The sequence below is a fragment of the Pipra filicauda genome, unplaced genomic scaffold, assembly GCF_003945595.2.
Source record: "Pipra filicauda isolate LSUMZ 115617 unplaced genomic scaffold, ASM394559v2 scaffold35_size7292922_pilon, whole genome shotgun sequence".
NCBI classification, from domain to species: Eukaryota; Metazoa; Chordata; class Aves; order Passeriformes; family Pipridae; genus Pipra; species Pipra filicauda.
The window spans coordinates 6,576,406-6,591,909 of NW_024104487.1; the positions used below are offsets into that span (position 1 = coordinate 6,576,406).

Sequence of the window (15,504 nt, forward strand, 5' to 3'; positions counted from 1 at the left end):
GTTGCTTGCAGGAGGGTTTTGCCACTTGTTCCACTTACAAAGTAAATAAAACTTGATATGGAAAGCATTTAATGTGGGTACAATATTTACTCTGGAGCATTTTCCTAAATAAGTAGTGTTAACCAGCAGGCAAGTCTGAGCACCCGGTGTGTTAGCTGTGGGAAGGGAATCTGTATGCCTGATACATAATGATCAGTTTAAACTATTGAAATATAAATCAGAACACGGTGTGAAATTGAAAAATATTTCATTAAATGAATTATGATGTGTGTGTGAATAGCAGAATAGTTAGGGACCCCGGCATATATACTTAGAAATCTGCAATCTTTAGACTATTTTTCTTCTGATAGGTTTAACTTCAAAAGACATATAATATTTTTGGAGGACAGCATTAGCAAATATCACAGTGTGTTTGCATTTCATTATAGCTAGCATTTTTCTTTTGACTTCAGTTTGTAAAATTATGTTCTCTACAAGATGTTGTTGGATCTACATTATGAAATTTAGACATGCCTATATTTAAGCCTCATTAACAGTGAAAACCACTCCCAATGTTATGAGTCTCATTCCTTTATTATTTGGAAGCCAATATTTTGGTATTTTTGCAAGTGTAAGATTTATAAGATCAGGGGAAAAAAACCAAACAAAAAAACAAAAAAAGAAAAACCAAAAAACCAAGACAATAGCACTGTAGTCCAGAGATTACTGCTCTGTACAAGTGCAGTTTGTGTCTTTTCTGGAGTCTATTCCATACTGATTTGTTGTCTTGTACACTTTTTTATAAATATTAACAGAACAGAATGAGTATAATGGCATTTACAGAAAGTGTTATTTGCACTAGAAGACTGTGTCCAAAGGTACAAAGCTTCCCATATGGAATTACTACCGTACTGCTTCTAGTGGTACAACATGGAAGAGCTTCTACATGCTGCAACCTAAGCATGAGGCTCAGGACCAGCTTTGTGCCAGCGTTCAGATATGAGGACATGCCTGGACACAAGGCTCGTCAGGAATTGTGGAGCTCACATTGCAGCCTTGCTTGTGGACAGAACCTGATCCTTCTGTCTGTGTTCTGGTCATGAACCAACAGGAGTGAGCATTATATAGCTCTCTCAGCAGGCAGATAGATTGGATTTATCTATTTCCAGGTAAAATAGATATTTTGAGCCTGAGTTGCGGATGGGAATCTGTCAAGGAAAGTACAGATCTCCACACTGGAGATAAGCATAAATGCTTCCTCACTCCACCTTGCGATGCAAGCAAAGGGACAGGGCAGCACATCACAGCCACATTCCATTTCAGGTTGATGCCATACCCTCTGCAGAAAACCTAATGAGTGTGTTACAAGAATCTTTGAATGTTGTATCGAGGCCACCAGCAGCTACTGGTGGACTGTAGATAGTAATAAATTGAACAGACCCTGTTTGAAGCACTTCCCAAGAGACAGGAAGCCATTGGATACAGTAGGAATAAGAGATGACCTTTGTTAAGGTGTCATTTACAGAGGCTTAAAAATGTTAGTTTCCTGTTCCTGCTCTTGGGTAAATTATATCATTAAAAAATTCAAGATTATAGCAACATAATGGGTTATTATTTTGCTCTTCTTACTGACCTAGTCACACAGTTGATGGAATTAGATTTGGCTTAATATATACTTTAGTGTGGGATTTCAGCAGTGGACCATGAACCCTGAAGTATGTGCAATTCTCTCTCTTGTTCAACAGTGTACTTCAATATGTGCCCCATTTGAGGTATACAAAAGCCCTTCAGAAATTAGTGAAACTGTGTATGTGCTTCAAGTACAAGTGCACACGCTTAAGTAACCTGTCAAATTGGAGCATCTACAAATGTTGTATTTATAGTTTTTCCCCCAAGACCAATTGTAGTAAAAGCTCATACAGCTGTCATATCTGTATAATTCATTTGAAATTTCAAAATTTTAACTTCAGCTTTAATTCAAGAAAGTGACTGCATAAAAATTATACTGTTTTTTCTAATCTCTTTCCTTCTCTGTATTCACATTATTGTAATTCTGTTTGCATAACTCATTGCTATTTATCTCTGTAAGCAATTTACAGTCATTGTATCGCAGTGATCAGTATTCTGTGGTGTTTTCTGCAACATTTGCTGAATATTCTAAATGCATTTTGATTTCAGGGGTTTTTTTTTTAATTGTTTTTGTAGTGTGAGCAAGAAAGAGTCCAGCTGGACTATGAAAATCCATTTTGTTCGCAGACTATCAGTTGATAAAGGCACATTTTTGAATGCCAAGTGGACCCGTTTGATCTGGAAAGACAATCATAAATGGATCTTCCTATTAGCAGTTTTAGAACCATGCCATAACATGCTGACCGACTGTGAAAGGTGAAGAGGTTGAAAAGAGTCAAGTTCTGACTGAATTATGTGGGGAGAACTTTGTTGTTGAAAGCTTGACATGAAGGTCACACAAGGACACAGCTCAAGATATTACTTTGTTTGAGTCAAGACATAATTTGGACCTGAGAAAGAAATGCAAATAATTTATTGGCATATTTTTCTGCATCGAAGTGAATTGCCTTTTTATCCGAAATATGTCAGCGAGAGGAGAATGGTGAAGGAGTGGGGAGATATTATTAACTAGTTCTTTCTCCTGAGTCATTCACCTAATATAATTATGGCAATGATTATTTTTACATTTAGTAGCCTCACTAGACAAAGAGGTGTATTTATACAGACATGTTAAAATGAGTCATTACTAGCTGGGGTTTTTTTGTTAATCTGGAGATTTTCTCATGTGGCCTCATGAACCTTTCAAAAGCACCAAAATCCAAGGCATTCATTCTGACTAGAGATGAGGAGCATGATCAATTTTATGTAATTTGCAAGAGAAGTTATAGAATTTAACATTCATAGATTTGGTCAGGCAAGATTAATAAGATCTTGCAGTCCTTAACTCTTAGATACTTTTGAGTTTCTTGTCCACAGAATTTTGGTAGCTAAGGTATGTACAGAATGTGACATTTACACAAGAAAAATAGGGCTGTGTTTTCTGTTATAGAGAAAACAGTCTTCTGAATGTATGTTGTTGGTTTTGTCTTTTAGATAATTCTTGTAAGTTCTTCCCACAATGACCGTGACCAAAGCCTTTTCATAAGCACAGATGAAGGAGCCACTTTCCAGAAACAACCCATTACTTTCTTTGTGGAAACCCTCCTTTTTCACCCAAAAGAAGAAGATAAAATACTTGCTTACACCAAGGAAGGCAAGGTAAAGCTTGAAGATACAGCATTTGTTTGAAATATGTTACTTTGTTAAGAAGACACAAAAACTTTTAATATGCTGATTAGTGTTGGGTTTTATGAAATACCAGTTGCCAAAAGGGAATCATATAGTGGTTTTGAGCTTTATTTAAACATTATTATTTTCATGTCCAAATCTTTGTTTTTATGGTAATTTCAATCCTGGCATTTTCAGTTGATATGGATACTGGGAATATTTACCCTCCTGCATAATATAGTTAAATAATACTTCTGAAATGTGCTCCTCCCTAGAAAGTGAGCATAAAAAATTTATGGTATAGTAGAAAGTTAATGAAGCTAAAATAGTGCCTCCAAAGGCTGTTCATGACATGTAAAATAAAGTCATACAAAATAAACTGCATACTTGTACAGCAGAATAGGATTTGGGAAATCAGTAGAAATGTAGACTAATTGTCTCTCTTATGATGTGTTTATACCACCATCAGATTCAGGAGCTGTTTGTGTTCATAAATTTTGAACCGTTTTCAGACTTCTTCTGGTTAAATTGTAAAGTCATTTTCTGGATAGGTTGGGCTAAGCACTGGGGAGTGTGTAGCTCATCTGTGCTGGTTTAAAGGTAAACCAGCAGGGGAAATGAACTCAACTCAAAAGAGAGATTATAAATCAGAATGACAATTTAATAAAATAATACAATAAGTACGATTATACAGACAAACAATTGGTTTTAACCCCCAAAGCCCAAATATATAACCCAGCAGCCTGGAGCATGAACAGAGTGGTGTTCTTTGGGCCCCCTGAGTCCAAAGGAAAAGGGGAGGGGAAAACCTGTTGGTGAGAGTGCTGTTGCAGTCTGGTCAAGAGTGGTGGTTGCAGTCCAGTCGAGAGTGATGGTCTGTAGTCTGGTTGAGAGCGGTGATCTGCAGTCTTGTTGAGAGCAGTGGTCTGCCATCTTCCTGTGGATCCCACGAGTGGTTAAAAAGGTCCCAAGACTCCAAGATTATATATCCTCCAGTTCAGGCAGGAATGCTCAGTACCTCCCTCAGGGTGGGGGGTTCCTTAATGGGCGTGAGGACAAGAGCAACTCCTATCTCGCAGGCCTCTTAGCACCTAGTTTATAGCCTGAGGAGTCAGGCTCTATGTGCAGATGGTGTAAATGGTTCATTGATAACAGTTTCTGGGAAATGGCATGGAAGGCTATAGAATACACAGTTTTGGGTTACACCCATCCAGTGATGAACTGGTCTCAGCTGTCCTAACTAGAACATCATCTCATCTCCTTTTCACAGTGCCAAAACTGCAGCTGCAAACTCACTGTAATTCTGGTCCTGGTTGTGGTCTTGACTCACCTCTATCATTACTCCTGTTTTAAAGTGGTCAGACTTCACAGAAGGTGTATATTTAAGTGATGACATTAGTCAGAGAAATTTGCATATGCTGCAGCCAAATACTGCACTAATTCCAGTGGTGTTAGATCATCCTTTGGGATATTTCCTGGGATATAAGTTAATAGCTGATCCCAAACCAATTCATGTTTACAGGCATTTGCAAATAATGATAGAACTAGAATAAAAAACAGAACAAACCAAACTAAGTCATAGATGATACTAAATATTTTACTTAGCTTCAATTTGATATTGTAACACAATTACAAATAACTTGAATGCATATTATGTAAATAAAATACTTCAGGGAAGCCTGAAGTCATAGAAAGTCTGTGTTATGAAAACCTCTTTTTCAATTTGGCTTTTTTTCCTGATGGTAGATATAATTACTGAACTCTACATAGTTACAGATTGGCAAAACACTGAAGTATAAGAGTCCGAAGTGTATTGAAAAGCTGACCAGCCCAGAAGTAGCTGGAAGTATTTGTCAGAAGAGAGAAGGTGGCAGAAATACAAAATGAAACATGTGGTTTGTGTTTTGATGAATTAGGCACGTTAGGGAGATTGTTGGGCATTTTAGGCTTGGATAGTCTTCTGAAAGGAGTGATGCTGTTATTTTCCATGCTTAAATGTGACTGGACAAAAAACCCCTACAAAATATTCAACAAAAGATTGCTCTGCAGGAATAGCAGGAAGAGTTAGGTAATCTGATGGGCTTTTCTCAGGCTTTCAATATGACACTAAAAGGAGTCAACCACGAAGACTTACTTAACAAGTCCTGCATCATTACCTAGATGTGTATGAATGAAGGATGCCTTTGACTGTAACTGGGTCAGTAAACTGCTTACATTTTGTATAAAATCTGATTTACTTGACCAAGAAGGGAGAGGAAGATAAAATGATGTTGGCATAGGAGCTGAAAATCAGAATTGCCACTTGACACAAGAAAAGGTCACTGTACTAAAATCAATGATCTTGAGAGATAGTGTTGGTCTGAAGTTGCCCTGAGGAGACAAATGTACTCTAGATTTTTGAGTTGAGTAACTTTACCTTTCCTAAAAGAAAGTAGTATCAGAATGTAAAACAATCTAAAACTCAGGAGAAACCATTACCTTTTGTTACTCAAATGGTTTCTTAAAAAGGCACTTTGGAGACTACAAGGAATACTGGACTAAGTCCTTCATAAATAGCAATCAGCAAGGCTTCTTTGTCTACTGCAGCATCATGGCCTTTTTCACAACTTTTGATTCTATTTAGGGCTTATTTCATAGTGCAAAATATACGTTGTTCATTCATTCAGAACCCTAGATTCTGTTTAAATAGAACTCTAACCTCTAGTTGACACTATAAATTAATGCAAATCCAGTCAATGTTGTTGGATTAATCCATTTACTGCCTCAAATCTATATGCTCTTTTTCTGGCTACTCCTCAGTTATAATGAAGAACAATCAACTGTTCGCTGAGTCTACATAAATGTTTCTAGATGTTTTTTAAACCTCGTCAGGGATGCTGTAGATTTTAATTGTTCATTTGGAAGCTGAAAGGATGAAAAAATGGCAGAACATAAAAGTATTTCCAATTTTTTTTTTAAATATGATTCCTCACATTTAATACATGGGTGGTAATAAACAGAATTACAAGATCTATTAGATGTATTTGCTGAAGCCAAAGATTTTAGCTGTCCACTGATATAACTGTTTTCACCCTGTGTCTGATCTCATTTAGTAGTTTTATCATATGTCCCTGAGGAAAAACAGAACGCATGGGTCACTTTTTTTTACTATAGATAGTTCAATATGCGCATAAGTTAGTTACATGTTATTTTTTTATTTATTTCAAATACTGTGTCAGTTAAAATTTTGTTTCAGTTTGAATATGACTTATTAGTCCTACTTCTCTCTCCCTTACAGTAAGATTACCAGAACTTCCCCTGCAGTAAGCCAAACTGTTCATTCATAAGCTCCCAGACTTTGATCTTAAATGTGTGTGTAAGGAGGTAGTTTGGGTTTGGGGGGTGGGAGGAATGTGTGTTTGATTTAGTATTTTTTGGCCCCTACTATACAGGCAACTGTTCTAAAGGCAAGAATCTTCTCATTTTCTTCTGAAATTCATTGATGACAAAACTATATCCCTTTGTTCACGTGCCAGTGTTGTCCTTTATCCTAAAGAGCATTTTGCCCTCTTGCCAGGAACCTCTGAATTCTTGACTTTCTTTGCAGCTTAGATACCAGGGTTAGGGTAGCACATTAAGTGATCATCTCTCCCAGATTTAAGCAGTCTGCTGAGGCAGGTAACTCGATGAGCGGGGACCTTTTAGAAAGATGGTATAACCAATGGTTATCTTTTCTGTATTGCCTGTGCTGACAAATGTTTGAAGAAGTAAGCAGCTTAGGTTCTTCATCCTGCACAGTCTAGCCCATTCAAAGCCTACATTTGTCCCTCCCAGGAGGTTGCTCAGAGGAATATGCTATAAAATACCCTGGTTGCATCAAATCCTAACCCACATAATAAAGCTAATACCAGAAACGTAGGCAAATCAGGAGCCTGGCTCTGCAGTCCCATCATTTAGCTCTGAGGATGAAGAGTTCTTGGTCCTTGATCATTTCTCTGTGCACTGACTGGGTCAATGCTAAAGTAAGCAATCTGAATCCTCATTGTAGTTTCCTACTCTTAACTGTGGTCTACCAGCTGTAATTGAGTATGGAATGGAAGAAAGCCATTGGAAATGCAGAAATACTCTTTTATCTCTGGGAAATACTCTTTTCTCTCTAGTTTGAACTTCAGTAAATTTACCCATAGAGTTTGTGCTAAGTTACCTCAACCTTCATCTTTATATATGTTAATATTGCTGGGTTTCTGTAGTAGAACATAATACATAACAGTGGGGTTTTTTTCATCTCTTGTCATTGAACCTGTCATTTTAAAACAAAAGCATTCCTTACTAGTCCTTATAAGACACTTTCCCCCAGAACAATCAGTGTCTGAACTGGTGACTTATTCCCACACCAGAGAAGAAGAGTTTTACTTGCCTTTTTTTCCTTATTAGAGATATCAAGAGAAAACCCATCTTATGTAAATTGGATCAAATAAGAAATGCATGCAGACAGCGGGGGGCTTTAAATCTATCTTATTAGAAGTCTGATAGAAGCTTCCTATTTTAACTAGAGGAAACATAATGAAGGCAAATGCTAAAGGGGGGAGATTTTTGAATAGCTATTTTATATCCCGCTTTAATCTGGGGGAAAACAACTTTCATCTGCACTCTATATCCATCGATATCATTAGCATTTGTTTTCTTACCAGGGGTGAATTATTCATATGGAAGGTGGAGCTGGAGTCCTCCCTGTCCAGGCCATCTTCTGCCTCTCTGCTGAGGGAACACTTCTCATGGGCCACAAATTGGTATCCATGAAACAATCCCTTAAGTACATCTCTCCTCATCAAATCTCCTAAGCATTTCTCTAATATCTTTTGGTCCTATTTTAGCAGAGTTTTAAATCCATTGACTTCCTGGCTTAGTATTTTTGATGGCATAAAGGGAACATTTTTTCTTTTTTGGTCAATGAATGGGAAGAGAAGTGCCCTTCTACCATCCCTCTTGAGTAACCATGATGATGTAAAAAAGAATTTGACCCCAGCTGAGCTGTGAATTATTTTCATGGTAAATAAGAAGACATTGTCACGGAGTTTTTTTAAATTATAGATTATATTTCAAAAGATTTTCTCCATGAAAGGTTGTTACTCTGAAAAATATTGTACAGAGTTCCAGGTAATGTTTTTGGGGTTTTTTTGGTTTTTTTTAATTGGTGTACAATCTTTCATTTAATAGTGACATAGCACCTGTCTTTGAAGATGTATATTAACAGTTTCCTATCATCTCATTTTTTTTCTTTTTTTCCTTTTTTTTAGGTCTATGTATCTACTGACTTGGGGAAAAAATGGATCCTTCTGCAGGAACGAGTTTCTAAAGATCATATTTTTTGGTAAGTAGTCTGTTATTTTCCAAATAATAAAATGAAGAGCAAAAGTATTTCATTCTAATCAAGAAAGATGTTTCCAGAGATACTAGTGGGACAGTATGAGCCCTGTCATCTTTTGCAGATTATGTTGGTGTTTCTGTGTCCTCTATTGCAAATTCATACCAATGATCATACCAGATATCATCACATGGAAGGGTTATAGGTCTGGATCGATGGAGACCAAGATGTAAAGAAAGCTGCAATATTGAATGAAACTGCTCTGCATTTACTGGTGAAACTGATCTTTAGAAAGGAGAGCAGTCTTTTTGCAGAGAAAAATCTATAACATTTTTTTAAGAGAGATTGGATCATACGTATTAACTGGAGTCATATAAACACTTGCACTAATAAGGAAACTGGTGAAAAATATTTGTCCTTTATTGAGGACACATATATCAAATTATTTTATTTTCAGCTTAAATATTGTGCAGTCTCACTAAATGTTTAAGAAGTGATTTAAACAGGTTGACAAAATGTTTGAAAAGTAAGTCAATGCCCTTTTTTTAACAAATGAAATTAATTTGAAAAGTGTATAGTTTCTCTTACACCAAAATTAAACTTTTGATAGTGTTTTAATTAGTTTACTTTTAAAATTGGTCCATCTCACACTCAATTGCCCCTTTCACATTTTACTTCATTGCATAAGTATGTATTTTTTATTACAAGAATAAGTTATAATCTTCTAGACACTTGCATTTCCTAAATGACTTATTTTAGTTCAGGTCTCTTAAGTACCATGCAAAAGAGTAAAATAATCGTTAAGGAGTAACACCATGGGTCATGTCCACCTTATAACCAATTTTTCCCTAGCAAGATTATATAGGATGTAAATCATGAGGGCGTGTGGTTATCTGTCTTTAATAATTTCCTTTTATAAATGCATTGAGTCTGAAAACAAATAAAGTCATTAACAGGTAGAAATAAAAGTGGAAACCTCTCTCTCATAGGCTTGTTTATTGGTGTTTTTCTTCCCTGACACTTAGCATACTTAAATTATGAAAAATATAGCAAACCATTGAAATATGTGTCAGTTTTTATCCAGCTCAATCTGTCATTGTTCTCTGTATCTAAGGGTTAAAGCCAGAAAGTACACGTTTAATTAGAAGTCTGTATTTTGCTGTTTCAGAATCCTTACGTTTCCTTATATCATACAGATACAATCAGGAAAGTGTCATGGATCTTTGATAGGAATAATTCCAATGTAGTACTTCAAAGTTGTGGTTGTTCATAAATGTCACATTCTTCACAGATAGGAATAATAAATTCTAAGAGTCTGTACATTTATAGGCATTAGATATATTTTCTAGGCGGTTGTTTTCCTCTTTTATATGTATAGACCATACTGATTTCTCTCATGTACATCTCATGATAAATGAGGGCATGTCTCTTGCTGATACTGGCTGGTTGTGCCAAGAACATTTGACTGGGCAGATCCTTAGCAGATGTTTTTTCTTTGATTTCAATTGAGCTTTGCCACTGATGTGAGTAATATAGCCTAAGATTTTTATTGCAGTCTGGTAACTACAAATATTATCAGTCATAATATTTTCATGCGTTTTGTAAAAACAATTTTTTTCCTGTGCTTGCAGAAGCAGCCAAATCTTCATGCGCTTCATGAAAAAGCTTTTTTTTTACTCCATGAAAATATAAATACAATTAATTTAATGGAATATGATATGTATCGGTATTAAGGGGAGGTCAGTAGAGACAGAGTATTTGAAATATTTACGTTCAGATCTTATACTGTAGGTTTATAAGTAATACATTAATATCATCTTCTGGGGTTTATTTGTTTTTCAATTGTTCTCGATCATTTCTTAAATAGCTTTGCAGATTTAATATGTGGCATTTGATTTTTCATGGTAGTGGAACTAATGAAAATATTATTGGTATCAATGGAAAGTGTATTATACTATCTCTAATTTAGGAGCACAGGATATTTGCTTCCTATCTGTGATACATTGTGCTCTTTTCTAACAGCATCCTAGCTGTTTTCCCTATTTCTTTCATTTATTCTTTTGGAAAAGGAAGTTGACTAATCCTTCATAGGAGTTTGCCTTCTCTCAGCGTCTTAGAAGGCAAAGCAGGCTTCCCAGAGAGGTGGTTGATGCCCCAAGCCTGTTCAACAGGCATTTGGACAACACCATTAACAACATGCTTTAACTTTTAATCAGTGCTGAATAGGTCAGGTAATGGGACTAGATGGTTGTTGTAGGTGCCTTCCAACTGAAAAAGTTTATTCTATTCTAAAAACAAAAGTGCTGTAAGGCAAAAGTATGAAAGGCAGATTTGCAACTAAAGATAAGATAATAAGTACACTGTGTTTAAAAAAAATGAATTATTTTGTGTCAATGTTTAGAATATATTTCTTTTTTTTGTGTAAATATTAATTAGGAAGATTAAAATCCCCCCCTTTTTTAACACTGAATGTTTAATGTTATTTTTTTTCAATTTTGAGAAGATTCTTTTCCTGTAAAATTAAGAAACTTTGATTACTGTGACCAGTTTTACTTCAGCATACAAACTCCACTGGCCCCGGTGTGACAATTTCTGTTTAAGGGATGTTATAATACCCATCACTTATAAATATCTTTTCCAGTTCTTGATGCATTTTTAGGAGGGAATGCAAAGAGATACGACCTATTCCAGCCAAACATTAAACACCTATCACATGATATATAACTGGGTTTGTATACGAAACCCATTTTAAAAAAGGAGTGACTATTATGTGGAAGAAGAAAGAGTAGTGCAGTTTGGCATTCCTCTGGCTCTGCTGCTATTCTTCTCAGTCTCCAAGGCTTATGCACCATTGAGAAATCCTTTTGATTTCTCAAAATAGAACTTAGTAATACATAAGCAAAGAATAGATTGTGAATCAGCTGTCTACATCAGCACTAATATACCCCGGGACAGTAAGTAATGAATTGGTAATTACCAGAGAATTAGGCCTGACACATTTCTTTTATGACTCTGTCTAGAGCCTTAGGAATGCTTTATCCCCAGCTCACTAGGATATGTGGATCCTATGCTATGGGTATCTGTTACTCTTATTTTTAGCTCCAGGTTCTCTATTTTCATGAAAGGTGAGAACATAAAAATAAAAAATGATGAGTTTATTTGGGTAGAGTAGTCGTTCTCAGGAGACCAAAGTTCCGTCCTCATCCTGAAATCCCATACGGATAATCCTTCACAGTCATACCCGTTTACGTCAAGCGTAGTGGGTTCCTGGCTGTTCAAGTGTCAGGTGAAAGAGGGGATTTCAGTGATGTTATGTCCTGAAGGAGAGAAATGCAAAGAGGATTTCACTGAGCCTTTAGCATTGAATTTCATGTGAGAGGCTCTTGTGTGGGAAGCCAAGAATCTGTGTGGACAGTCATTCTTAAGTTTGACTTAATCACTTGCAATGGGTTTTGTTTCTGTTTCTGTCTGTGTGATGATGTGTGTGACTTATTTGATTTATGTGGCAAGCTTTGGTAGCAGGAGAGTTCAGGACTCCTGTGAGAAGAGACCCGGAGCTGTCTCCGTGTGAGACAGGGCCAGTTCCAGCTGGCTCCAAGAGGGACACGCTGCTGGCCCAAGCTGAACCTGTGAGTGATGCTGGTATTGCCTCTGTGATAACCTGTGTAACAAAGGGTAAAAAATGCGCAACAGTTGTGAGAGAAAGGTGTGAGAATATGTGAGATGAACAGCCCTGCAGACACCTAGGTCAGTGAAGAAGAGGGGGGAGGAGGTGCTCCAGTGACCAGAGTGCAGGTTCCCCTGCAGCCCTTGGTGAAGGCCATGATGAAGCAGGCTGTCACCCTGCAGCCCATGGTGGTCCATGGTGGAGCAGATGAATGCCTGAGGTAGACTGTGACCCTATGGGAACCCCACACTGGAAGAGGCTCCTGGCAGGACCTGTGGAGAGAGCCACACTGGAGCAGGTTTGGTGGCAGGACTTGTGACCCACAGGGGACTCACACTGGAGCAGCCTGTTCCTGAAGGACTGCATCCTGTGGGAGGCACCCATGATGGAGCAGGGGAAGAGTGTGAGGAGTCCTCCCCCTGAGAAGGAAGTAGCAGCAGAGACATGGTTTCTAAAAAACCATATGCATAAGAAAGGGCTCCACAGTATCCTTCAGGAGATCAAATACAGGCCCAAATGGAAACATAGGTGCCCTGATTTCCCCGTTTCTCACTGTGTTTTATTAAATGCAACTTTACAACATAACTGAGGTTAGACATACACAAAGGCTGCACCAGGGTGGTGGCAATTCCACCTCTGTGCCACCAATAGCAGCTTTCTTGCTGCTTTTCTTCTGCAGGATAAGTACTCAACTGTTGGTGATCCAGTGATTTAAGAAACAGAAAACTAATCCCGCAAAAAAGTTCTAAAATTACATTCTGCAGGCCTAGTTTTCCCAAGAGGCTCAATATGGTGTCAGACAAGCCCAAGGGAGATAATGGAACCTTGTGTTCACAGGAAAGGGAAGAAGCATATTGAGGTTGCCTGTATTTGCAGCACCCTGCAATCAAGTCAGGCTATTTTAATTCTGAAGTGTTATAACCACGCTATTACATGATCTGAAGTGCTGGTATGTATTGCACTTGCTTTATCCAGCACAGTATACTTGGTCAAGAAATATTTCTTTTCCTAGAGGAAGATTTGTCTGATCTAAAAGTTAGTCTGAATTTCACTGGAAACTCAGTGGTTGAATGCAAAACACTAAAACAACATAAACCATAAAACCCTGAATTTACCTAAACAAAACAACTAAATAAAGAAATGGTCTCAGACTGCTGAGGTGTGAACATTTTCACTGCAAAGTACTGTGAGAAAAAGAGTGGGGGAATTTTAACCAAACCAAAAACCCTACCAAAATTGAGAAAAATAGATACTTCCTGAGAAAGTGCTTGTTCTGTTGGAGGAAAAAAAATTATGCTGAAACGTCAACCAAATAGGAAGAAACTGCCAGATTATTAGGGTCTATTGCATCTCTGCTTTATAAGACAGAAAAAGTCCTGTCCTAAAGCCAGCCAGGTAACTGTAAAATTGTGCTTGTGAATGGATGTGTGGACACAGTCCTCACACTGGTACAAAGCATTTGTGTTCTGTTAGTAGCAATTTTGTAAATGAATATGCAAAAAAATGATGTTTTGCATTTCTCCCTCAATATGAAAAAAACATGTAATCGAGCTTTCTGTTGAAGTGGATCATATGCTGTTTGTGTTCCTGTATGTACCTTGTTTGCCCTTCATTTTAAGAAAGCTGTATCATGTGAGCAGAGGGACCTAGATTGTGTTTAGCCTGCAGAGTATCATACAACTTTCTCTTTGGTTCATGATTTAAGCACAAGTGAAATAACAGTATTATCTTTTAAGTGCTGTTGGCAGAGGAGTCCACTGAAATGAGATTAGTTTATTCTTCAGGGATATAGCTTCAAATTTTCTATATTAGTTATACTCTCTTCTGAAGATTTTCCTAGCCACTGTAATAGATTTGGTCTTTTTTTCAATAAAAGAAGAAAGGGCTATTCCTAAGTGTTTGTAAAGCTGGATAAAGGAACTTTGGAGTTCAGAAACTGCTCAGTAGCTGACATTCAAAAGTAGACTTTGAGGGTGTAATGTCTTCATTGAGTAAACAGAGTCTCTGCTGTTAGAGTTCATCAGTACAATTAGAATAATGAAAAACACATGTTGTAGTTTTTAAATATCCTGCTTAATTTGTGCCTTTTGAAATGGATAAACTGCACGTAGAGCATGCATCTCAACTCCAGAGGTGCACCACCATCACTCACTTAGACTCGGGTAAAGTTAGACATCTACAGGTATAGCTTAGTGATTATTCCTTTTGGCAGTCTGGTGACTTACATCTTTGCAGGGTTGCCTTTAGATTAGACAGTTCCCAATGCAAGTTCAATGGGACAAAGTAGAAGCAAGACTGGGGACACAGAGTGGAGTGATATAATCTAGTAGAGCACTGAGAAGAAATGCTTGTCAAACTGCAGTATGGACCTGTCATCCTAAACCTTCTTTATAGGCAGTGGACACTGTGGGAGGTGATCCGGCTGGTTCAGGAATAAAGGAGTTGCCTTTTAGAGGTAACTTTGCCTGGATAGTAAAGGATAATTTTAAAAAAGGGGTAGGGGAAATGTCTGAACTTCAGGTGGAAAGAGGTATTATTTTCCTGGCTGGGTTAAGGCAAAAACCCTTTCTTGTGAGTTATTGACATCTACTCAAATAAAAGTCTAAAGAAGAAACGTAGTCTGGGTTGGAAAGTTTTGTTCTGAAATGTTAGTTAAAACAGATCAGCTATATCTTCTTGCTCTAAAACATTACACTGGAAACAAGATTAGAATCTACTTGTGTCAGCTGCCACTGTTAGGAGGAGCACAGTAGAAGGGAGATCATTGTAATTCTGGTCTGCTAAAAGAAGGATCAGAAGGCAAAGATATTGAAAAATACCTCAAACTTTGTTTATGAAATCATGTGTGATATATAATAGATGCAAGAGGTAATTTCGGAAATACCCAAAAACTTCCTTTTCATTATTGATGCTTGTTAGCATGTCAAGCTGAGCCTTAGAAAATTCAACCTAAAAATTTCCGTGGTTCAGCTGCATGAGGTCCAACACAAAAAGTAAAATATTCAGCAAACATTTTTTTCCCTCAAATTGCTGACTGCAGAGTTGATAGCAGGTTTGATTTGGTGTTGTGGATATCTAGAAAGATAGATAACAGCACACACAGCAAAAAAGTTCACACATCCCTTTCCTCTGCTTATATATATTCTTATCATACCTCACTGATTCTAAAATGTTATCTGACCTACTGTATTGCCTCCAAAATGCTAAAATAGTTTGTGTTTGAGAGACCATATTCTTA

General features: G+C 37.2%; 1 protein-coding gene across 7 annotated transcripts in view; it reads left to right on the forward strand.

Moving 5' to 3' along the window:
- Positions 1-15,504, forward strand: part of SORCS2 (sortilin related VPS10 domain containing receptor 2) — a 551,093-nt gene that overhangs the window by 432,916 nt on the left and 102,673 nt on the right. For all 7 annotated transcript variants that reach the window (XM_039384495.1, XM_039384497.1, XM_039384498.1 and 4 more), the window contains exons 4-5: positions 3,082-3,246; positions 8,532-8,605. In XM_039384495.1, the coding sequence (XP_039240429.1) occupies positions 3,082-3,246; positions 8,532-8,605 (239 nt within the window). The remainder of the gene's footprint in view (positions 1-3,081; positions 3,247-8,531; positions 8,606-15,504) is intronic.